The 24,720-nt window shown below is 39.5% G+C and overlaps 1 protein-coding gene across 10 annotated transcripts in view; it reads left to right on the forward strand.

Moving 5' to 3' along the window:
* The window catches only part of LOC135210852 (uncharacterized), a 741,193-nt gene that overhangs the window by 468,627 nt on the left and 247,846 nt on the right, over positions 1–24,720 (forward strand). For 7 of the 10 annotated variants that reach the window (XM_064243740.1, XM_064243745.1, XM_064243741.1 and 4 more), the window contains one exon: positions 21,878–24,072. In XM_064243740.1, the coding sequence (XP_064099810.1) occupies positions 21,878–24,072 (2,195 nt within the window). Of the gene's footprint in view, positions 1–331; positions 489–20,098; positions 20,780–21,877; positions 24,073–24,720 lie in introns of those variants that run through there. The other 3 variants (XM_064243747.1, XM_064243750.1, XM_064243748.1) reach the window with 2 other exon arrangements.

Genomic DNA, 24,720 nt, shown 5'->3' on the forward strand with positions numbered 1-24,720 from the left:
CTGGAGATGTTTTCCTTTCTGATCCTCCTCGCTGTAGGTATTGGCTTTTCGCTGCTGCTCAGCTGTGTCGTGTTGACAGAAGAAGGTGCAGAAAGATGGACAAGCAGGGACGGTCATTCGTCTCTCCTTTTCCTCTTCTGTGTTAGGCCGATGTTGGCACGATGCCAATTGTTGAGAGGAGCCGAGAGAGAGAGAAAGTGAACTGCAAGAGAAGTGTGTGTGTGTGTGTGGTGGAGGGAGGGAGGGAGTGAAGATGGAGTAAGGCAGTGAGTAAGAGAGAAAAAGAGTGAGAAAGAGGGAGGGGCAGCAAGACAGTGTGCATGCAAGAATGCTTTGCCTGGGCTTGACTAGGCTTACTACACGCTTTTGAAACCGGCGTTTGCTATCTGCTCTGGCCATTGGAATGAATAACCACGAGTGTTCGATGTCTACCGGTCCAAAGAAACGTCTCGATTGATTCGTAGCTCCCAAAAGGACCGACTCCTTCGGTAAAAAGTCTCTGGAGACATTGTGTGAAGTTATTTGGATATACTTTCGTCTCTTTGAAGGGATATTGCGGTGTGAAATAGCTTCTATAGCAATAAAGTGTTATGATAACTGATTATGAAGTGTTATTTTGAGAAGAAGTGATTACTGTAAAGAAATTCTTGACTAGTAATGTTTTACCTGTGCAATAATTTTTAGACGTGGAACAATTTCCTCCTGTTGTTGAAGCGGCTATGCAAAAAAAAAAAAAAAGAATAAAGCGAAATATTGTATATCAAGAAAAAGAAACCCCTGAAAAATTCTTCATGATGCAAATTATTGGAAGTTCGTAGCTATTTGAGTTTGATTAAATTAATGTAGTGTCAATTACGTCGTTTTTTTGAAACAACGGCTCGTCTGCTTTTAAAATTTATGAAATATCAAGTAACAAAGACTGCCGTGAGAATTTCATTCAAGTGAATTTGTGTGAAGAGAAAAGCACTTAGTTTTGTAAGATATTACCCATTAATTTTGCAATGAAAGCTCTTTAAGCACCGCGTGTGTATCGTGTGGTGTCGTTCAACAATATTAATTTACCTTTGTAAAATATCTTTGAGACTATTTTGAGCTCTCAAAAGACGAAGGATATATCCATAAATGTGCCTGTTCGAGAATGTTTGCTAAACAGAACGATCGTATTGTTTCGTGCATCGTATTTCAAAGTGAACTCTGGGCCCCGTGGATGTGCTTTCCTTTGCGAAACAAGAACGGAACAAGGACGCTATTGTTTCGTTTTGTAAGATGTGTTCCTCCAACTAACCCCACGAACGCTCCGTGGAAAGGAATTTACATATTTATGTCCGTTTGCGAACGACTGTCTTGTAGTTATAAAGTGTTATTCTTTAAGAGGTCCACAATAATAAAAAATGTTGCGAGCTCGTGTATAATTTAAATTATACACGAACTCGCAACATGTTTTATTATTGTGGACCTCTTAGAACATTATAATATATACTCTCGCGATAGAGTGTTTTTCGCGAATAAAGTGTTAATTCTTCAAACCTCTCGTAGAAACGCCTTAGAAAATGAGATTTTTCATGTATTCATAAGTGACGATTTTGAAGACTTCCCGTTCTGTTGGGCAGTATTCTTCAAATGAATGCAGAACTTTCCTTGTTGGCGAAATTGTGCGTGTTTTTGTGGGGGCCTCTCCTGCCGCCCACCTGTATGTGTTTAGAGAGCGTTTGAAGTGTTAGGATAACTTGTCAGGAATGTTCAAAGCCTCTCGATGTGGAAACGTTATAACTGGTTTTGGAGTGACGTCACCCACTGCACCTGAGCAACTCGTATTTATACTTAGTGAATTAGAGTGTGGTGAGACGAGGTCGTTATTATGTGGGATCTTGAGGGATATGGTTTAATCCTTGTTATCTATAGTTACCTTACACTGTTTAGTAAACGAATCTGTCGTAAAGTACGGTCTTTTGAATTCTCGACTTCTTGTTCTCTTATAAAAGAAAAAAAATCTGATTGGGAGTATCCGCGAAGGACCTTTGGGTTCTTGCACAACTGTTGCACTTTGTATCATTATCATCATCATTATTACTTGTATTTATTTTAACTATTGATTTCCTGTTATATTTTGTTTATTTAGCTGTTGTTTGCTTACTTATAAAGACATATTGGGTGTAGAAGCTGCATGTCTGCCCATTTTTGTGTTCCTGTGATAAAGATGTTTACACCAATGCCTTGACACAAGCTCAGTCTTTGTAAGGAAGTTATATTCAAATTAAACTGACTGGAAATATTTAGCTCCTGGGTCGATTTTGCAGAATCGTCTGAAAGGGATACTTCATACTTTCAGAAATTTCTTTGCGCACTTTGATTGGGACCTCTCTCTCTCTCTCTCTCTCTCTCTCTCTCTCTCTCTCTCTCTCTCTCTCTCTCTCTCTCTCTCTCTCTCTCTCTCTCTCTCTCTCTCTCTCTCTCATATCGAGTTGTGGGAAGGGAAGCATTGTTAGGTGTACGATTAAGCCAAAGTTGTTATCATGCAGAGCAAGTTCATGGTGTTATCCTGCGCCATAAGAACGTTCACATTAACCGTATCGTAGGTTAGGCTGCACCAAGACTGTTACCCTTCTGATTGTTCTTTGCTTGATGGAAAAATGACAGCCATCTCAACATTAACCTTTCCCTCCTTTCAAAGTTTCCCCTCATCTTTCTTGTTCCGTTTTCTTCATAAAGAGTGAAAGATGTTCTTGCATTACTGTACTCGCCTTACCAACCAAAAGACTTAAGCGGACATTATATTCCTAGTTGGTGGCTGTCTGTGGTGGGCCGTAATCAGTTTGGAAAAGGCTTGGATGCTATGGACTTCATCCCAAAAGACTAACTCAAAACCATGATTTTAACATTCTAGAGAAAACTCGTTCTAAAGAAAAGGTGATATATAATATATATATATAGATATATATATTATAATATTATATATTTATATTTATATATAATATTAATGTGATCCTCTGGTAAGGGTGTAAGAATACTACCACCGTAGGTCCCGCGTGTCGTAAATGGTGACTAAAAGGACAGCTGCTGCCTTGCAGTCTTTCTTTTCAGTAAAAGGCTAAGCCCACCGCCAGTAACTGTGGAAACTGCTCCCTTGCAGTCGTACTTTTTAGTAAAAGGCTATGCCCACCGCCAATAACCGTGGAAACTGCTTCCTTGCAGCCGGACCTTTTAGTTAAAGGCTAGACCCACCGCCAATAACTATGGAAACTGATGGTTTGCAGCCATACTTTTTAGTAAAAGGCTAGGCCCACCGCCAATAGCTGTGGAAGCTGCTGCCTTGCAGTCTTACTTTTTTTTTTTTTTTTTTTTTTTTTTTTTTTTTTTTTTTCTTAGAAAAGGCTAGACCCACCGCCAATAACTATGGAAACTGATGGTTTGTAGCCACACTTTTTAGTAAAAGGCTAGGCTCACCGCCAATAACTGTGGAAGCTGCTGCCTTGCAGTCTTACTTTTTTTTTTTTTTTTTTTTTTTTTTTTTTTTTTTTTTAGAAAAGGCTAGACCCACCGCCAATAACTATGGAAACTGATGGTTTGCAGCCATACTTTTAGTAAAAGGCTATGCCCACCGCCAATAACCATGGAAACTGCTTCCTTGCAGCCGGACCTTTTAGTTAAAGGCTAGACTCACCGCCAATAACTATGGAAACTGATGTCTTGCAGCCATACTTTTTAGTAAAAGGCTAGGCCTACCGCCAATAACCGTGGAAACTGCTGCCTTGCAGTCGTACTTTTTCGTAAAAGGCTAGGCCCACTACCAAAACTCTGGTTGATGACAGCATGGGCATGCGGTCGTAAAAACCCCCTTTGCCAAACGGTAAACCATGCCTGATGATGCCTTTGATAGAAGTCAGTGGAGAAGGCGCATCAGGCAACCGACCCCTTAATGTAGGGATAACAGTGGGAAAGAAGGAGAATATATACATGTATATATATATAGATAGATAGATAGATAGATAGATATATATATATATATATATATATATATATATATATATATATATATTAATGTGCATGACGTTACATGTATAAAATCAGTGTTTTAGTCTCATATCATTGTGTATGCCTCGAAATCATCATACGGTGACTTTGGGTATGCGCAAGTACTTGAAATCCTTAGGTTGAAGGATACGATAAGTGGAAGTTAATTAATGAATAAAGCTTTCATTCATAAATGATAAACATTTAGAAGTTGGGCTTACATGTTTGAGCAATCTTAAGATGTCCTTATTTTTACTTGATAAGCGCAAAGAGAGAGAGAGAGAGAGAGAGAGAGAGAGAGAGAGAGAGAGAGAGAGAGGTGCCACACAAGAGATTACTGTCTGATATCTGGCACTCCTTGCGTTGCTGTTGTTAGGGGTTGCCTGGTCTTCCTCGTCGTTATGTATCTTCTCTGTTCAATTACAATTATAATTTTAAAGTGTACAGAAAGAATTTTTCCTCATTTGAATCTTGACTTTTATTTTTTTAAGTGTACGAATAAGCAAGATGATAACTCTCGCTCGCAACTTATGAAAGTTGATATTCCTTAAGTATGTAGAGCCTAGTGTTGTTGATTCCGAAGAGAGTCTCATGTAAATACGTACTTTGTGCGTTTTATTAAGTTAGAGTAAAAATGTTCATATTTTAATAACTCCGCTACCTTATATGATGCCAAATATATTTTTGAAATGACTGATAGAACACTGAGATTTAATTTGAGCTGAACAGAGTCAACGAAAGAAACCTGAGATTCAATTTGAACTGAACCAAGTCAACGAAAGTAATCTGAGATTATAATTTGAACTGAACAAAGTCGACGAAAGAAATCTGAGGTTTAATTTGAAGTGAACAAAGTCAACGAACGGACCACGACTGAGTTGAGAGATGGGTGGGGTTGCATAGTTTAGAAAATGTGTTTCTAAAGAGAGCATTTATACAGGAGTTATATTTGTCAAACAGTAAATGATTTCAGTGTTTTCTTTTGTTGGATTTCAAAATTCCTTTTCAAGGCAGTTCCTCTCTCTCTCTCTCTCTCTCTCTCTCTCTCTCTCTCTCTCTCTCTCTCTCTCTCTTGCAGTTCAGTTTACAGTTCTTTTCCCTCACAGCAGGACAACCGGTAATCGATCCTCGAATCGTTCGTCGTGGGGGTGTTGGGGGGTGGGGGGGGACTAATGGGCTTATCCCTTAAAATCCAGTATGCAAGTTTTGAACTAAGCGATGATCATTCATCTGGGTTGCAGCTAGGGTTGAAGATGAGAGAGAGAGAGAGAGAGAGAGAGAGAGAGAGAGAGAGAGAGAGAGAGAGAGAGAGACATGAACATCAAAATGTATATCGGAAAAACGAGAGGCCTCGACGAGGTAAGCGTCCCCACTTCCCTTACCAGAGTGAAATAATTCATAGCCTCTCTCTCTCTCTCTCTCTCTCTCTCTCTCTCTCCTCTCTCTCTCTCTCTGTTATTCCTCTGACCTTCCGTCGTGATATTGTCCCAATATTTCTTCCTAGCCCGGACGCATCACCCCCCCTCTCTCTCTCTCTCTCTCTCTCTCTCTCTCTCTCTCTCTCTCTCTCTCTCTGGCCTTGGCAAGATGAAGTCACTAAGTTGGCCATCCTCCCGAGCAATGTTCATTGATAAATTCAGTATATTTTACATGTCCCATCCGAAAGTTGCCGATTTGGTGGGGTTACTTTCAAGATCAACCTTATTTGGTATGACATTCAACAGAAATATTATTACAGAAAATTAACATATCCATTGGTACAAATTGTAAGTCTATCTGCTGAAAGTCAATCCTGCTAATTAAGGAGAAAATCTTGTTACAGGGTTTTGACTTCTCTCTTTTAAAACAGTCTTGTTTGTTTCCTTCTAGCTTGGGCTCGTTTGTGTAGTTGATGTGTCCTACAGACAGACACTAAGTACTCTTTTTCGTGACGAGACGTTTTAGCCAACTTTTGTACTGTTAAAAAGTTTGTTATATCTGCTTAGAGAAGCATTGCTGAGGTCAAAGTATTCGGGAATTAAGTATGAGGCAAAACTTTTAACAGTTCATTTTACAGTGGAAATCGTTATGTTATGTCAAGTTTAAGATTGAAAAGTGAATAATCATAGAGAGCAGTTTTGTTGTCTATTCCATTTCTTCTTCTTCTTCTTCTTCTTCTTCTTCTTCTTCTTCTTCTTCTTCATTGTCCCTTCCCACTTAGCCAAGCAGATAGGGTAAGCTTCAATAATAACTTGAGAAAAATTATGTTATTGAGTATATCAAGTGGCTCTATTAAGGTTATTAAATTACTGTGTTGCTTGCGGTATTGAAATTACTGTTGTTAATAGAAAGAAAAAAAAACTTCGTTTTATCAGTTTTTCTTAGGAAATGAGGCGTCCCATTGAAGGGCAAAGATGCCAGAGATGAATCAGAAAATTGAAATTTTTTCTTTGCTGAGTAAAGTTGACTCGACTCGAACTGAACCCAATTATAAAGCGCGTGGTTTATGTCGTTTCAAATTGACTGTTATTTCTTTTATATAGGATCTTAGACTTACACTTTAATGCTTTCTGATAGCATTTCAATTAGCAAAAGGATTTTATGTCATTCCTGATATTGTGGAATATGTGTTTATGTAAATGACTGCATTTGTGAGATATAATAAATAGGATTAAGTACATGATCATCCAGTGTGTATTTAAATAGTTGACCTCTCATACTGCATGCTTCGTCCATATGAGTATGCAGTGTCAGTGCTTATTGTTTCAATAAATCATTAAGAGAATGGAATCACGCACTTTCATTTCTATTTTCATGCGTCAAATGTAACAAGAAATATTACTGCTTTTCATGTCCCTGTTTAGTACAGCAAGAGCTTTATAAAAACTCCATTTAAATCCTTTTTCTTTTGAGGATATATGTATGTGTGTATTTATATGCGTATACACATGTATATATATGAACACACACACACATATATATATATATATATATATATATATATATATATATATATATATATATGCTTGTTTGTGTGGGAGTGTATAGTTTGTATGAACTATAGAATTTTAACATTGCTCTAAATGAACCAAACAAAAAATTCTTTCAGTTTTCTTTTGAAGATTGAAAAAGAAACCCACAAAATTACTATGTATAACGTGTTTACTTATATAAGTATTTGTAAGTAAAATAAAATGTAAATACTTATAATTAAACACGTTATACACAGTAATTTTGTGGGTTTCTTTTTCATTGCTCAAAATATCAAAGTTTTCGGCGTAAGCATCAGAAACAGTCATATTATCACGGTCCTTTTAACTATGTTATCACGGTCCTTTTAACTATGACTTGCAATATTCGTTGTAGATCGGTCGGTAAATTCGTGTAATTGAAAGAAGCAAGGCTCATTGCCATAGGCAGAGGAACGTTGAAAGTTCACTCCTGTATCTCCCTCCCTCCCTCTCTCGGCGGAGGTTTATTTTCTTCGCGAGATTAACTTCTCTCTTCTCTCAAGATGTCTTTGTTCATTGTTTCTGTTGCGGCCGGTTGGTTTTTGTGTTTATCTGGATACGGCGCGAGGTATTTGTTATTTATTTATTTATCTATAATTATATCTTTTTCATGTGTGATTTTGTTTATAGGAGGGGGAGAGTATAAGGAACGGATTGAAAAAGGAGATAACGAAGTTTTGGCCTGAAATGTGACCTAGTTTCTCTCTCTCTCTCTCTCTCTCTCTCTCTCTCTCTCTCTCTCTCTCTCTCGTACACGAAACATATACTACGTGGGGCGTTATATCCGCTAAGTCTAATTATGTTTGAAATAGACTCCTGTCGGATAAGAATCCATGAACATTGTCAATAATTTATTGTATTTGGAAACTAACTTTAATATAAAATATAATATATATATAGAGTATATATATATATATATATAGTTTCAAATTCTAAACAGCGCATTCATGACACTTGTACAACCCGCCCACAAAATTCCATTAAAACCCATCTGTAACTTTTTGAAACACCTTGTGGAAATGCATACAAACCGAGCATACATATGGACGCAAGCAAATAAATAACCTTTCACTAAACATGAGAGAAGCATATACATGTCTGTATATATATATTATATATAATATATATATATATATATAGATATATATAGATATTAATATAATGTATATAATATTTATATATATATCTTCTCTCATATTTAGTGGAAGGTTATTTATTTGCTTGGGTCCATTTGTTTGCTCGCTTTGTATGCATTTCCACAAGGTGTTTCAATAAAGTTACAGATGGGTTTTAATGGAATTTTGTGGGCGGGTTGTTCAAGTGTCATGAATGCGTTGTTTAGAATTTGAGACAGATCCCTGAGCTGATAGAAGATATTTATTCCGTTTGTATGCCTGCAAGTTATCTCGAAAGGCTGACTGCAATTTTTATACTAGTCGAGAACTCCACATGGATAATTATTTACAACCATCTCACTCATGGTCATTCATCTTTGGGGATTGTAGTACTACCACGAAGATGGTTTCTGAGGTTCTTAGCAGTGTTCTTCATCCGGCAGTCCAGCTGCTTTGCCTTCTGCCAGATATTTCCGTCATTTCCCTTTTGGTCTGTTCCCGCACAGCTGTCCAACTTCTTCAACTTGGCCCCGTCTCAGTTTTGACTTCCTTGAGGAAAAACCTCTCGGAAAGACCGGCTATGTAACTCGGTAGTCTGCTGAAACTGTGATATTTTTACTTAATAAACACCCCCTCAACGAGCTTATACTCAATAGCAATGCTGCATTATTGTTTTTCAAAAATTATTTATTTTAATTACTCTTGGTTCTCAGTGTTCAGGTGAACGTTTTTTCTGGGTGAGATTTTACAGATATTTAATAAAATCCACATTCATATTGGTTCTCCCTTCATTTTCTCCTCACTGAAGAGTGATATTATCCCATGTCAGTAGTTTCCACGCTTTTTTTTATTGTTGAACAGGTCTTAGTTCATCAGAGACCCTAACAGCGTGTTCTTACCAAAATGTGTAGGTAAATTGAGTAGCGTTTTTTCTAGAATTTCCCAGAGTATCTGTAGTTTACAGAAATTCGTTTTTTACGGACGAAAAAAAAATCGTTGTTCCGTATTCTAAATAACGTTGTTGGATTTATGCTTACTTAAATTTTTTTTTATTGTATCAAGTTCTAAATTGCCTTAATAAAATGCTTTATTCAAACATCGTCGAGGCATTTAGTTATAACCGACTGGAGATCACATTTTCTTTGAGTTCCTCCGTGGTCTTGACGAGATGCCTCAGACTATGACGTTATGACATGAACACAGTCCTTTGACATAATTATTAGATTTATATACCTATCCTTCTCTCTCGCTCTTGTATTGGTTTTTTCTTTTTTTTTCGCTTCATTTTCTCTTAACAGTTAACGACAGTTGATCGTTATCATCAAAGAACCTTCGTCATATCTGAGGGTACTCGGGATATTAATACCCCGGAGGGCGTACTCCGCCCAACCCCAACCCCAGCGCCATGGCACTCGAGATTTGTTGGCATTGGCGCGCCCCCCTCTCCTTTCTTAACACCATCGAACCCACATGTGTCTTATATGGAAGCAATTTGAAGCCGTGGCAAGTATTTCCGGGCTGTTTCCCTTCGCCTCTTTTAGGGGTTATTTCGGTGACTCTTCCTCTCTTTATCTGCTGCTGCTGCTGCTGCCGCCATCGTCGCCTTGGGGTTGGGGGGGCGGGGCTGCCCGAGTCACTGAACTTTCTTGTACTGGAGTTTTTAATTGGCAGCAGCTTTTTTTTTTTTTTTTTTTTTTTTAAAGAACTTGAGGACCATTATCTCTTTTTTAGCTTTTCCTTAGAACTTGAGGACCATTCTCTCTCTCTCTCTCTCTCTCTCTCTCTCTCATCTCTCTCTCTCTCTCTCTCTCTCTCATAGACTTAATGAAATGAATGGTTCATCTCGTTGTCTTTGATAAGTACATAAACATCCTGGTTAATTAATCAGGGTATCAGCTTTGACTTATAGTGAATTCTAATGTCTGTTTTTACCTTTTTTAAATTTCATATTAATATAAAGTATTTCTCGTTTTGTATAAATTGTATTGTTTATTTTACTATATATTATAAAGCAATATATTTACATACACACATATATACGTCTATATATATATATATATATATATATATATATATATATATATATATATATATATATATATATATATATATATATGTAGCACGAAGGAACACGCGTTATTCTACATTTTAAGTTCACTTGAAAATGTGGAGTAAACTACGAAAGTACTTGTTCCAAATCCATATTTTTTCACTCGCCTTCGTACCGTGGATTTATTTATATGATATATATATATATATATAATATATATATATATATATGTGTGTGTGTGTGTGTGTATGTATGTATGTATGTGCATTGCAAACTGTCACCTTTGACACAGCACGTGAGGCCAGAAGTATTCCACATTTCAAAGAGAGAGAGAGAGAGAGAGAGAGAGAGAGAGAGAGAATATGCTTGGCACGCTTCTCAGACAGGTTTCCTGGTTATGACTACATCACGGCCTCGTGTGTGTGTCAGACGGTTTAATATAGTCAAGAGTTATCCGGGGTCCACCTTTGAATGTTCTCTCGTCTCTCCCTGTGATTTGGCTGTTCTTAAGTGTGATTGGTAGACGCGCTCTTCTTCAACCAATAGGAGTCCGGGAGCTTTTGAAAGTAGATTCCTTTCCCCTGACGTTCATGAGATCTTAATACTGTCATTATCGCGACGGTGTCAGTCAGTCGATTTACGTCACGCTGGTTTCTGATGGGGGTAATTGGTCTGTGTGGTCGAAAGGAGACAATATCTCAAGTAGGCTGTTAAACCTACTCTGCTATTGATAGCCGTTATATACTCATGTATATAACGGCTTTCTTTACGAACTCGGTTTCTAACTTTATTTACATTTTTTTATATGATTTATGAATGGAAGTTCTGAAAGCATTTGTAAAGTATGAGTGGGTTGATTGTGCTTCTTTAGGATTGATCAAGATTTAATTGATGAATGGGAGTTCTGAGGGCATTTGTTAAGTGTTAGTGAACTGAGTGTGCTTCTTCAAGATTTATCGAGAGTTTTCCATATTTTTTCGCCAAATTGTTTACAACCAAAGGCATTTTTAGAGCGTCAATGACCTTATTCACGAGGGTACCAGATCACATAAACAAATCAATGCCCCTGATTACTACATTTACCCGTGTTTACATTTAGGGTCCTTTCTCGGTCTTAAAAAAAAAAAAAAAAAAAAAAAAAAGTAAAAAATGCCCCGAAGTTTCTTTGGTGCAGTCGAGTTTTCTGTACAGCGTATGATGCTGTATGAAACTCGCTGCCACGGCCAATGAAACTATCAGCCGCGGGCCACGAAACTTTCAACCACGGCCAGGTGGTGGCCTATGTCGTTTCGGTGCCAGACGCACGATCATGGTTAAACTTTAACCTTAAATTAAATAAAAACTACTGAGACTAGAGGGCTGCAATTTGGTAAGTATGATGATTGGAGGGTGGATGAACAACTTACCAATCTGCAGCCCTCTAGCCTCAGTAGTTTTTCAGATCTGAGGGCGGACAGCCAAAGAGCATTACCAATCCTTTTCTTTTACAGAAAACTAAGAAATGAATTGCCACTATCTTTATTTCATAAATGATGTGATGGTCGTATATACAGTATTCTTCTAACCACGCTGCTTACTATTACAAATGTAAAAATGTAAATGTTTCTCTTCATTTTTTCTGTCGGAAATTTAATGCGTATGCAAATGAACATTTTTTTTTTTTTTTAGTAATTATCTTTGACGATCAGGCCCTTGAAATGCCTGGGCACGTAGGCAGTCCAGCTTTACCTCTCTCTCTCTCTCTCTCTCTCTCTCCGTATCCCTTGTACCGACACCAAGTGAAGATAAGCATATTCTCTTCCATTCTAATGATAATAGGCTCTACGCATTGATGCAAAGTGGAACGAGTTTTATTATTCTTGAAAAATTACAAAATCTTAGCTCAGTCAAGAGTTTGCCCGGTTTCCACGCCTCCAAAATTCATGAAATATTAATGTCAGCGCCATAACTAAATAAAAGAATATGTGTTTGTATTATGGAGTGTAAGTACCAGTTAAGCACTTAGCTTCAAGTATTCAGAAAAGGGACGAGTAATTCTTTTGGTTGGTTGATTGAATTAACTTTAGATTGAAACACTTGATCTTTGCTTAGAGGATTTAGATTCATAGCTAGTATATTATGTTTAATCACCCGCAAGTCAATACGATACATTTCTTATACAATCGAATAACATCAGTATGATTTGTAAATAGTCACCAAGAACGGTGCCATCGTTATCAATCTGTGCTCGCTTCCTCATTCATGGCTGTCAAGGGCGCCTTGTCTCCGTCATTCAAGTTATGAATTTATGATGGTACGACCCCGACTTTGAGGGCGTGGGATTGGTCTTCGTTTGCCTGTCTGTGGCGGAAGTGCTGACTGATTTTAGATGACAGCCGATGGCGCAGGGGCACGTAGAGCTGCGCTGCTGTTATTAACGTAATTGTTAAAGGAAGCCAAAGTCCTGAGTCATATTAATTGTGGCTCTAGGTAGGCTGCCATCTTTATACTCTATTCTCTCTTATGAGGGTCATCATGAACGAGTGTATTTGCAAAGCTAAAGATTCATCTCATACCCTTATCAGGTTCATTATGTAATTAACTGGCCCCCTTTACTTTCTATACCTTTGATCTGGATCCTTAAATGCACCAATATCGTGAATGTTATTGAATGGTTCATGTTGGTCCATTGTTCATGAACGTGCTTAGTTTTCAGATGAGGATGTTCAGTGCGATGCTTTGAATTCGTTCTTACTCATTTAATAGCTCCATGAGAATCAGAGTTTACCAATAACATTTTATAAAGGATATTTCCTTTCCCGTAGTGGGTTAGTGCCGTCAGTGCACTTCATGTGGTGCACTGTAGGCATTGCTTAAGGTTCTTTGCAGCGTACCTTTGGCCCCTAGCTGCAACCCCTTTTCGCTCCTTTTACTGTACTTCTTTGCATATTCTCTCTCTTCCATCTTACATTTCCACCCTCTCCTAACAATTGATTCAAGTACAACTGCCTGGTTTTCCTCCTATTACACCTTTCAAACCTTTAACTGTCAATTTCCGTTTCAGCGCTGAATGACCTCATAGGTCTCAGTGTTTGGCGTCTTGCCTAAATGCCATATCAATCAATTCTTCCCCCCACCCCCACTCCTTTTTAGGGGATCTTTCCAGCCTTCCCAAAAGCCTCAAAAGCGTCCGTTTAAAGGTAACCTCAAGCTAATTAATTGATACATTTTTTGGCCCCAGTTAACCATCTTGGACATTTCTTGAAATCCGATGTCTGTGTTGCACGGTAAACATTTCATCTCCTCCAGATCTGTTTTTTTTTTTTTTTTTTTTTTTTTTCCCTACTGTATTTACAGAACCAACCATCCTGATTGATTCAGCCTTGCCTTTCCCAAAAATTCTCGAGGAAATCTGTACGCGATATGGTATCGATACCAAAATGAATGTTCTTATGGTCATGATCGGTTATGCTTTAAAAAAAATATACGAGCAAATAACAACTGAAAGCATAAACCTCCAGATGTTATTATTGGCTTTATAAGGAAATTTCTGCTCTTTAGCTCGCTGATAGTCATTTGATAATATACCTAATCAGTCTAATAGTGGAACTTTTTTGTCAGTTTCCCCGTTGTTTTAAATTTTCTTTTCACCTGAGCTATGATTGAAAGGTTATTTTTATCCACAAGTTTAGTGCGCCCCTACCGATTCGGTAGTCGCGAGTTCGCCTCCTCGCTCTGCCAACGTTGAATCAGAGGAAATTATTTCTGGTGGTTAGAAATTAATTTCTCGATATAATGTGGTTCTGATCCCACAATAAGCTGTAGGTCCCGTTGCTAGGTAATCAGTTGGTTTCTAATCCTTCGGGCCAGCCCTAGGAGAGCTGTTCATCAGCTCAGTGGTCTGGTCTGGTTAAACTAAGATATACGTTTTTGTTTAGTGCTCCCTTTCTTCTCTGTCGATCTCTAGGTAAAGAAGAGCTTACTACTAAGAAAGAAGGATGGCGTAAAAGACCCATCAGTGGGGTTGTGCCGTCAGTGCCCTCATGCGCGGTACACTGTTCGCATTGCTCGAGGTTCTCTGCATCGTCCCTTTGGCCCCTAGTTGCAATCCATGCATATTCTTTTTTCCATCTTACATTCCACCCTCTTCTAACTTTTCACTCTTATTTTTCCTTTCAGCGCTGAATGACATCATAGGTCCCAGCGCTTGGCCGTCGGCCTAAATTGTATAATCAATTCTCACTAAGAATGAAGGGTGACGTATAAGACGAAGGGAGGGTCAGGTGTCCTAAGTGGCTGCTAACATTTATAGTAATCTACGTAAGGCCAACACGAGCCGGTTGGGCTGTGGCCTGTTTTAAGGGCTTGTGTCTTTGCTCTGTGAAGCGTTTGCTCAAATTACCAGGATTAGCTTCTTAACAGACCATGAAGTCTCGAGTTGGATGAGTCTACATTGTCCCCATTTGTAGTCCATTATTGCATACTATACTCTGTTTTTTTCCATCTGTCCATCCGCCTGTGGTGTTTTTGTATGGTAACACTGCGTCCCGGGCTTTAGATAGTTACATTCAGCTTACATTCAACGATTATAATAATATCCTATTTCGAACATTAACAGTGTAATTCGCATACAGTAAATTATTAAAACACTTTTCATTTGCAAATGTACACCCAATATCCTTTTATTTACCTAAAACTTACACATAGCTTAACTATCTAAAGCCCGGAACCATACAAAAACACCACAGGCGGATGGTCAGATGAAAAAAAACAGAGTATAGTATATCTGTCCCGTCAAAACTTACGGCAATAATGAAGTAGTTTACCGGTTTCCTTGTGCTTAAGATTATATATATATATATATATATATATATATATATATATATATATAATATATATATATATGCATTAAGCTACAAATGTTCTTTAATATCCAATTCACTCTACTTTGGAATCAAAAATATATTGTTAACCGAAGGGGAATTCTTTAGTTGATAATAATTTCGTCCTCTCGTGGATTCAAGCCAGTGAACAGAGGAGAAATCAGGATTTGTTGGCCGAGTCGGTAACTTCACTGAAGTTCTGATATCTCCTGTGTCCTCTGGTTCGAATCATCGAGAGGACGAAATTATTATGAACTTAAAAAAAAATTCCCCTTCGGTTAACATTTATGAAATACATTGATTCTGAAGTAGAGTGAATTGGATATATTTATGCATTTTCTAGTTTAAAGTTTTGATTTTTAAATATGGAATTTATTACCCTTAGACTATCTGTTTCATACACAGAAGCAGATAAATGAATGCGCACACTATTTGCATAGTGGGATTTTTAGAAATGTAAAGTTGAATTTGGAGATTGCTCTCTCTCTCTCTCTCTCTCTCTCTCTCTCTCTCCTCTCTCTCTCTCACTCGTCTCTCTCTTCTCTCTCTCTCTCACTGAATGTTCTCTCTCTCTCTCACTGATGACTCAATATTAAAAATTCCCTGCGTTTCCATGTTTCAAGTTATATTGTATATTTCTCTCTTGATTTTTTGTGCTTATTTCCTTAGTGAGCAGTAAATAGGAAATTACATAGCGAATAATTAGGATTGACATTAAGTATCACAGTACATTCATGTCAGAATATTACTAGTTTATTTTATAAAGCAATAAATAAAAAATATTTGAGGCCAATTTGTAAAAAAAGCGAAATATGCAGTTTTTCAACACACTAATCTAAGATTAGCTCGCCAGCGAGGCATCCCTTATAAGTGGAGATGTCTTCGAAGTTGTCATTGTCAGCACGGTGGCACTCTCTTGGAAAAAGCCATCTGTCACTGTCAGCATTGTGACATTTAAAAGGCAAACCTCCTTGGCAAAATGAAGCTCACTCGAGTCGGACGCGGGCGTTTGCTTTGCTTTGCTTTGCTCCACACTTATTTTGGCAACGCATTTTTTCCGGATAGTAGTATGATTGACATTTGCTCTTCAGGCATCGCCCAGTTTATCCTCAGGTCTTCATTAGATTTTATTTGACGATTGTATTAGATTGGGACTTTTCATTTATTGGGGGGACTTGAATTCGATTGACTAGTCTTGCACTTTTTATTTATTTTACTTTTCTTTCGATCTGTTGACATTGCTGATATGTATTAGTTTTAATGGTTTTCCAGATTAATGTATGATAAAAGTGTAAGATAATTACCTATGCTCCTGGCGTTAATTTATGGGCACCCGATCGGTTAATATTCGCGTATTTTCTCAATGGATACAAGATATCCAAAACAGTCATGTTTTTTTTTTTCCTCGAACAAACTTCAACTTGGAGGTCACAGCGGAAGCCCTGTTAGTGGAGGAATAGATCAAGAGATCATCCCCGTGAAAATGACCTTCGTTTTTTCCGGTTTTACTCAAGCACTTCTTTGGTTAGTCAGTGGTTATCTGATGCACAGTAGGCCTAACAGACAACAGTTTGTGCTTTCATATTCCCTACTATGGTTAGCTATAGTAGATTCACATCAAGTGGGCATTTGATGTCTAGGCCAGTCCCTTACGACGCTCCTCATTGGTTGTTGATAAGCCAATCACAGAGCTGGAGAGACTCAGTCTCTCGAGAGAGTTCGTAAAGGCAGGATGTTTGTTCCACCTCTCCTGAGGGATATGACTCTCAAAAGTATCCCTCTAGAGAGGTGGAACATAGATCCTACCCATGTGAACTCTCGAGAGAGATCGAGTTTTTCCAGCCCTGTGATTGGCTTATCAACAGCCAATCAGGAGCGTCGTAAGGGACTGCCCTTGACATCAAATGCACGGTTAATGTGAATCTACTATAGCTAACTGCCCTCACTCTTCTTTCACCCATCTTACCTCTCAGCTAATAAAAAAAATTACCTATCAGCTAAAGAAAAAAAATTACGCATACGGTGCCTTATTTAATGTGTAGGTGTGTTGTAGTGCAATGCTTATTGTATTTGCATCGTCAGCATAACTGAGCTATTATTATAAGTCAGTTAAGTACACCTTAGTTTAACTAGGCCACTGAGCTGATTATCAGCTCTCCTAGGGCTGGCCCGAAGGATTAGTTATTTTTACGCGGCGAGGAACCAATTGGTTACTTATGAATGGGACCTACAGCTTTATGTGGAATCCGAACCACATCGAGAAATGAATTTCTATCACCAGAAATAAATTCCTCTGATTCCTCTGAGGTCGATAGTCGAGCACGTTACTGACTCGTCCAACAAGGAACTGTTAAAAGTAAGGATACTTCAAGTTGTACGAGTATATGAGGCTCTTCCGCTAGTGCACAGTTTGAAATATCTCTGTATGTACATCAAGTTTCGCCTCATATTAAATAGTTGACATCAAAGGAAACAAGTAAAAAATGCGCCGAAGTTTCTTCGGCGCAGTCGAGTTTCCTATACAGTGTATAATTCTGTCTGGAACTCTCAGCTACGGCCCATGACACTCTCAGCAGCGGTCGGTATTGGCCCGTGATGTAGACACCTATAGCTGTGCCTGTCATGGTAATGGCTTCATAGCAACGAATGATAAGTTAAAGGAAATGAAAACGCATTTTCTTCAAGTAGGTCTGCAGCAAAGAGGCTTTCGCGCGTGTGTTGTAGGCGCCTGTTCTCATGATGGTTCTAGAATCGGTAGGAGTGTTGTGGAACTTGACAGGCGCCGACGTGATGTGAGGAACGTCGCGATTTCTGATGCAATACTTCGTCGAGATCCTTCTAAGAAGTTCCGGTAATCTCGGGAGCCTGTGACATTTGCTGGTAGGCCACGCCCCCAGGTTGCCGTATAAATACGACTGACTCAACAGAAATCACTCCTGCCGATTCTAGAACCATCATGAGAACAGGCGCCTCCAAACACGCGCGAAAGCCTCTTTGCTGCAGACCTACTTGAAGAAAATGCGTGTTTTCATTTCCTTTAACTTATCATTCGTTGCTATGAAGCCATTACCATGACAGTGCCAGACGCACGATTGTGGCTAAATTTAACCTTAATCAAAATATAACCTTCTAAGGTTAAAGGGCTGCATTTTGGTATGTTTAATGATTGAAGGGTGGCTGATCAACATACCAATTTGCAGCCCTCTAGCCTCAGTAGTTTTTAAGATCTGAGAGGGGACAGAAAAATTGCGGACGGACAGACAAAGCCATCTCAGTAGGTTTATTTTACAGAAAACTAAAAAGCCACAATCATTAGCGCATTTATCTTTTCACTCAAGAGTTGAGGATGAACCCCTTTGCAGAAAGGTTCAGTAGATGCTAAGGCTGTTTTTATAACTACACATAAAAGGTTACCTATCAGCAGATCAGTTCACGTGCTACATCTGTGTTACATTCTTCCTAAATATTAAAGGCCCCCCCCCCCCCCCCCCCCCCCCCCCCCCCCCCCCCCCCTCCCCTTCTTACATAGTCTACCTTTCACTAGCTACTTCGCTTTTTGTTTCGTGCAAAGACCTCTAATCATAAATAGACTAAACTAATCTCTTTCGATTTCATTTTGTGACCAATTTAAAACGGTTAAAAATAATCGATCTTTTCATCACCGAAGGTGAAGATTTTGCTACAGATATTCGTCGCATCTCTAGTCTTGTAAAACCTTCCGTTTTGGCTTTCTTTAGAAATGACAAGTATTTTTTATCTTATCGCTGCTTCTACTTGTTTTTTTTTTTTTATTTCGTTTGTCTCATAGATTAAGCAGTCAGAAATATAATCACAATCATAATAACTTGCTTTCATCGTATGGAGAGACGCCCTCGTTTTCTTCTTCTTCTTCTTCTTCTTCTTCTTCTTCTTCTTTGTTAAGCTGATAGGTAAGATGGATGAAAGAAGAGAGAGGCCAGTTAGGAAGCTAACCATGGTAGGGAATTATTTAGAAAGTTAATTATTAGTAAGAGTAATGTAAATTATCGTTTATCCACAATTTTAGTTCGGTAAGGGTTCTATTTTCTTGCTATGGCCTTAATATGAATATATTACAATATGATTTTACATTATATTAACATGGTGAATTGTATAGGTTACATATTTCAAATTTTATTCCCGCGTGTCGTTTTTTTAAAGGGAACAGTCCATTAATGCAACCATTGTGTACAGTAGACAAACTTAATTGGGTATCCCTGCCTGTCTCTATTCCCATATTGAAAAGGAAAAAAACATACTGTCATTACGTAAACCAAATGTTGACCGAGCTTCTTTAAATAATGTTACGTCATTTTTCGTAAGTGATTCGTCATTACCATGAAAAATCCCACAAACTCTTCAGGGGCCGACCCTCTGAGTTTTTTGGAACAAAAATTCCATTATTTTCATAGTAATTTTTAAATATACTTATTCTTATTAATGTTATTTTTATGTGTGTATTCATTTTAGTTTCATTTTATTATTTCATTTATTCATTTCTTTTCATGTTTATTAAATGTTTCGCTGAGACACCGAAACTGACCATGATATTACTGGTTGAGTAAATGAAAGTGACTGGATTTGTTTTTATGCGAAAACGACATTTTGAATATGTTGATAGCTGTTGTCATATGTTTTTATTCAGCTTTCATTTTTCGTTTTATGAACGTGTTTCCATTGACTAGGGATGGGTAGTCATGCTTGCGTGTGAATGCAGGGACATGTTTCTATTGTTTGTTAGGTTTTATCTACTCGTATTTTGTGTATATGTTATCTTCATATATATTTTGTTTATTTTTGTAATGTTATATGTTTTTGGAATGGGTGTAATATTTTTTTTTTATTTCGTTGTTGAATTATGTAAGTGTAAGTGAATGTAAAAGGCTCATTATGTAAGTGTTAAATGGAAGTGAATATAATCATTATGTAACTAAAATGTTAATGGACCGAAAACCCGCAATGCAACAGCCTGATTATGGTCGTCAGATTATTAATGAATCTTATTTTATGGTATTGAACATGGAAGTTGATTTTATTGTGTTTTTGTTGTAGTTAAATTTCTAGGTGTAACCTTTGCACAGCTGAGAGGTCAGTGAGAAACCCTGGTGTGTAATTTGGCTCTCAGTGGACGGTGAAACGTTTGAATAAGAAGTTGTGTACCTGTTTTTGAAAAAACGAGGAAAAGGAAATTTTTTGAATGACATACGATTCTCAAAATTAAAGACGTACAATTAAGGAGAGAAGAAAATATATATGTATAAGTTTGAGATAGTAAAAAGAGACATGCATTTAGGAGAGAAGAAAGAATATATATGAACATACATTTAGGAGAGAAGAAAATTTATATGACAAGTAGAGAAAACGGAAAGTATCTGCCTCAACACGTGCCTTCCATATTAGAATCCTCAAGTCCATTATTACAGGAGGTCTGTTGCACTGTTGATGAAGCCATTGACCAAGTAGGCCTCCTTTCCCTCAAACTGGGTAGGTGGTCAACGTGAGGAAAACCAGCTCCCCTCCCCCCTTTCCTCACTCCACCCTTTTCCCCATCTCCCTCCCGTCTACTATCCCCACTCCTGAACCATCGCTCCGTCCGTCCAGATAGTCCAAGGGCACAAAGGGCAAGGTCTAGACCTTGGTCAAGGGTTTGGAAATGTCCCCTGATTTGCATGGCCCCCGGCCGTGCCTCAGTCATGTGTCTCAGTCTGCGGGACTTGGCCGACCTATTTAACTGTAAGTTGTGGAGCCCTTGTGGTTGTTCTTACGGGCTGGGTTGTTAGGGATTGTTGTTCTTTCCTCTGAGGCCTTTTTTCTTTTTTTAACCTGCAATGTTATTATTGGAGGTGATGTTTGTCAGATTTATTTAGTCGCATGTACTAACATTTGCCACTCTAATAACTTCCTGCTAGCATTTTTATCTATAATTATTTTATTTCACAGATAATCTGTATGTCAGGTCATTTTATAGCAAAATGAGCCTTATTATTAATGTTATTACTGTGTCTTTTAATTACAATGCACCATCAGGAATAACTGTCATATATATAACTGAACTAAACTGAAGGCAGTCATTCCTTTACTTATTATTGATTTATGTCTTTTTTTTCACATTTTTGTTTTCATCTTTGTTTCCAGAAACTCTCAGAGTTCTGTTCCAGCCCTAATAGGCGCATTTATTCATTCATTTAGCCTGGTGTAGTATCTGATATTTGTAGATACCTTTATCCTTAGTGATGATAATGAATCATTTTTCTTTTCATAGCATTTGGTGATATTTCACACAGAATTGGGCAGGTTATTTTTATGTCCACCACTTGCACTCATTCTACTACAACAACAGCAATAATAATAATAATGATGATAATAATAAAAATAATAATAATAATAATAATAATAATAATAATAATAATAATAATATTGTGCTCCTAGAAACAGCATACTTGGTAAGAAAAGTGATGGACTCCTAATGAGGCAGGATGCAACCCGGAACCCCACATTATAGTACCACAGAGTCGAATTGAAGGACTTTGATAGAAAAAAAATATTATTATTATTATTATTATTATTATTATTATTATTATTATTATTATTATTATTATTATATGTTATAACTGATCATATCACATACAGCATCCATTTTTATTCAACATGAACAAGTTAATTACCGAATGTGGCGCATAGTTAACGAAACATTATTTTTGGGCCAGGAGGAGCAATGGGAAGTAAACACGACTGAATGAAACACTCATTATTTTGATTTTATTACGTCTGCCTTCCCTGCTATTCCCAATGAAATATACTTACTTGTTTTCCTCTTGTTTCATATTGCAGGTCGGACAGGTCAGCGCCACAGCAGCAGCGAAGATGAAACGTCGACGACGGGACCGGTCAAAGGAGGCCATTACAGGGTCACGGAGGTCTCCCCCCCGCGCTTCGAGGACACGGCAACTCTGCAGTCCAGCTGGTCTCCCCCTCCCAATTACAACGTGACGGAGACCAGCCAATCAACGGTTGTGAAAACGTTGAAAGAGGAGATAAATATAGCGGAGACCGAGAGGACAAAGAGCGCGCGTCAGCAGCAGCAGCAGCAGCAGCAGCAGCAGCAGCAGCATCAGCAGCATCAAGCGGTGAGAGAAAACGGGAATGCGCATGAGAGTCCGGCGGTGGGCGTCGGGGTGACTACTGTAGAAAACGAGGACGAGAACGTTGTTGTGTCGCTCGTGGAGAGGAAGGAGAAGGCCGACCTGATCGTGAGTGAGAGTGTAGTGATCAAAGATTCAACCAAAGAGAAAGACATCGAAAAGAGACATTACGAGTCGTCCTCGTTCACCAAGACGGACTCCAGTTCGACCACGACGTTGTCGTCGACGACCAGTGCATCGTACACGTCCACGACCACAGCCGCAGCCCCCACCACCACCTCGTCGTCGTCCTCGTCCTCCACTTCGTCTCCCTCGTCAGCGGCCGTTTCTTCTTCCTCTCCAGCGGCGGCGGCCAAGCGGGGGGAGGAGCACAACCTACGGCCTTTGAAGAAGCAGGGCAGCTCCAAAGAGACTTCCGAGGAAGTGAATCTCAAGCTCAAGGAGTCGATCGCGGGAGGGTATTCCACGGAAGAGATTTCCTCCTCGACCTCCTACTCCTCCTCCTACTCCGAGAGGAGGGACTACAGGCAGGAACTCGAGGAGAGGCGCGCGAAACGACTCGAGGAGGACAAGTTAAGTTCGCGCGAAGAAGTGATCGAAACGCGAACCAAGGAAAATGTGACGACCGAGAGAAGAAAAGAGGAGATAATAACGGACAGAAGGAGGAGAGACGAGATCGCCGACGGCAGGAGGAAGAGAGACGACTCGTCCGACAGTTGGAGAGATGAAGTGAGTGACCACCGGAGGAGGAGAGGGGGAGAGAGACGGGACGATGGGGACGTGGGCGTGCGGGGCAAGGACAGGGGTGAGGAGAATCGGGTGGAACTCACCCACAGGGAGAAGAGTGAGGAGAGGATCAGGCAGATCAGGAAAAACCGAGAGGCGAGGAGTAGAGAAAGGAGGGAGGATAGCCTCGAAAAGACAGACTTTAAGAGCCTGACCGAAACCGAAACCCGAAGTAGTAGTAGTAGTCACTTACACCACGACCCTATCGCGCAAAGCATCTCTTCTTTATCTTCCTCTCAGGAGACGAAAACTTCCTCCTCGACCGTCACACATTACCGCACGGAAACCCACACCTCCAGCTACGAGCCCAAGTCCTACGTGACCCATGCCAAAATCCCCACGTCAGGAGCGGCGACGGACCCCACGCCGCCACCGACGTTGCACGTCGAAACGGAGAAAACGGCCGAAGTGGAAGGCACAACCCCCGGGCTGAAGTCCTTGGAGGGGGGAGGAGGAGAAGTCGTCGAGACGGTGGTGATCGGCGGGGTGCTGAGCGCCCTCAAGGCCGAAACCGTCTACGTCTCGAGCACGGAGGACCTCTCGCAGAATGACGACTCGAAGAGAGAGTCCAGACTCGACATCTACAAGGTCGATCTGTCCGAAGGGGAGTCGAAGGAGAAGGCCGACGACGGCAAGGAGAAAGAGGAAGCCAAGGAGGATGAGGAGGACAGTGAGAAAGACGTCGAGAAGGTTGGGGTAGGGGAACCCCAGGACCCCTCCGTCAGGAGGCAGTTATTCCCCGATGTAGTGGCCGAGTGTCAATTGGCGAAGGGCACCTCGGAGGCCCAGGAACCAAAAGTGGAACCGGAAAGACTTTTGAAAGAGGAGTCTGAATCTGACGCGAAAGACAATGAAGAGGACTGGAGGCGCCGAATACCCGATCCCCTCGAGACGAAGGATCTGGTCGAGAGGATATCGCCCCCTCCGAGCCCTTGTGCCCAGTCCCTCGCCGCCCTAGATGCCCTTATTCATGGGACGGCGTCTGGGACGGGGAGCTTGGAGCACACCCCGTATTCCTCCTTGGAGAAACCTGAAGGGGAGGAGGAGGAAGAAATCGTCTATGATCACACGGTCACGTCTGCTCAGCATAAAATACAGGTAAGTGACTTTTATGGGGTATTGCATTTTCAAGGTTACTCTTCTTCATCTTTTAGGTTAAAACTGGCCATATGCCAGCTCTCCCTTGCCTATGGCGGCTAGTAAGTGTGGTAAAAAGTGTGAAAAATGATTATGTGGCCTGGTGTGGACCTCCGGATTGTAACAGCCAGTGAAGAAGTTCGAAGGTTTGTTTGTATGTATAATTTTTATTATTGCCTGTAATTATAAATGCCATTTTATTGTCTAATGATTTCACTGTTTTATGTTCGTCGCCTTATCTCTTTTCTCCATTAATAATTTATCATGAATTCTTCGTTCTTGTGAATCCGATTTTTCCACTTTGTGTTTTTCACTTTAGTAATTTTACTTATTTAGCAAATTTGCTGATTTCCTGACGCATTGCGGATGGAAGTAAGCATTCCGACGGATTTTTGCTGGCGTCAGCGAATTTTGTAAATCGGTTCTCATTTATTGCTCCATTGTTTATTATTTTTGTCGAAAGTCGCACTTTTTCACTCGAAAGGTTACAAGCGGCGATGTTTGCGCCGGGGGTGTAATGATTGAAATGCTTGCTGGTGTTAATGCTGTTATTATTTTAGTCTTGTTATTGTGACATCATCTTTGATGTCGCAGTTTTTATGGGAGAAA

The sequence above is a fragment of the Macrobrachium nipponense genome, chromosome 4, assembly GCF_015104395.2.
Source record: "Macrobrachium nipponense isolate FS-2020 chromosome 4, ASM1510439v2, whole genome shotgun sequence".
In the NCBI taxonomy this organism is placed as follows: Eukaryota; Metazoa; Arthropoda; class Malacostraca; order Decapoda; family Palaemonidae; genus Macrobrachium; species Macrobrachium nipponense.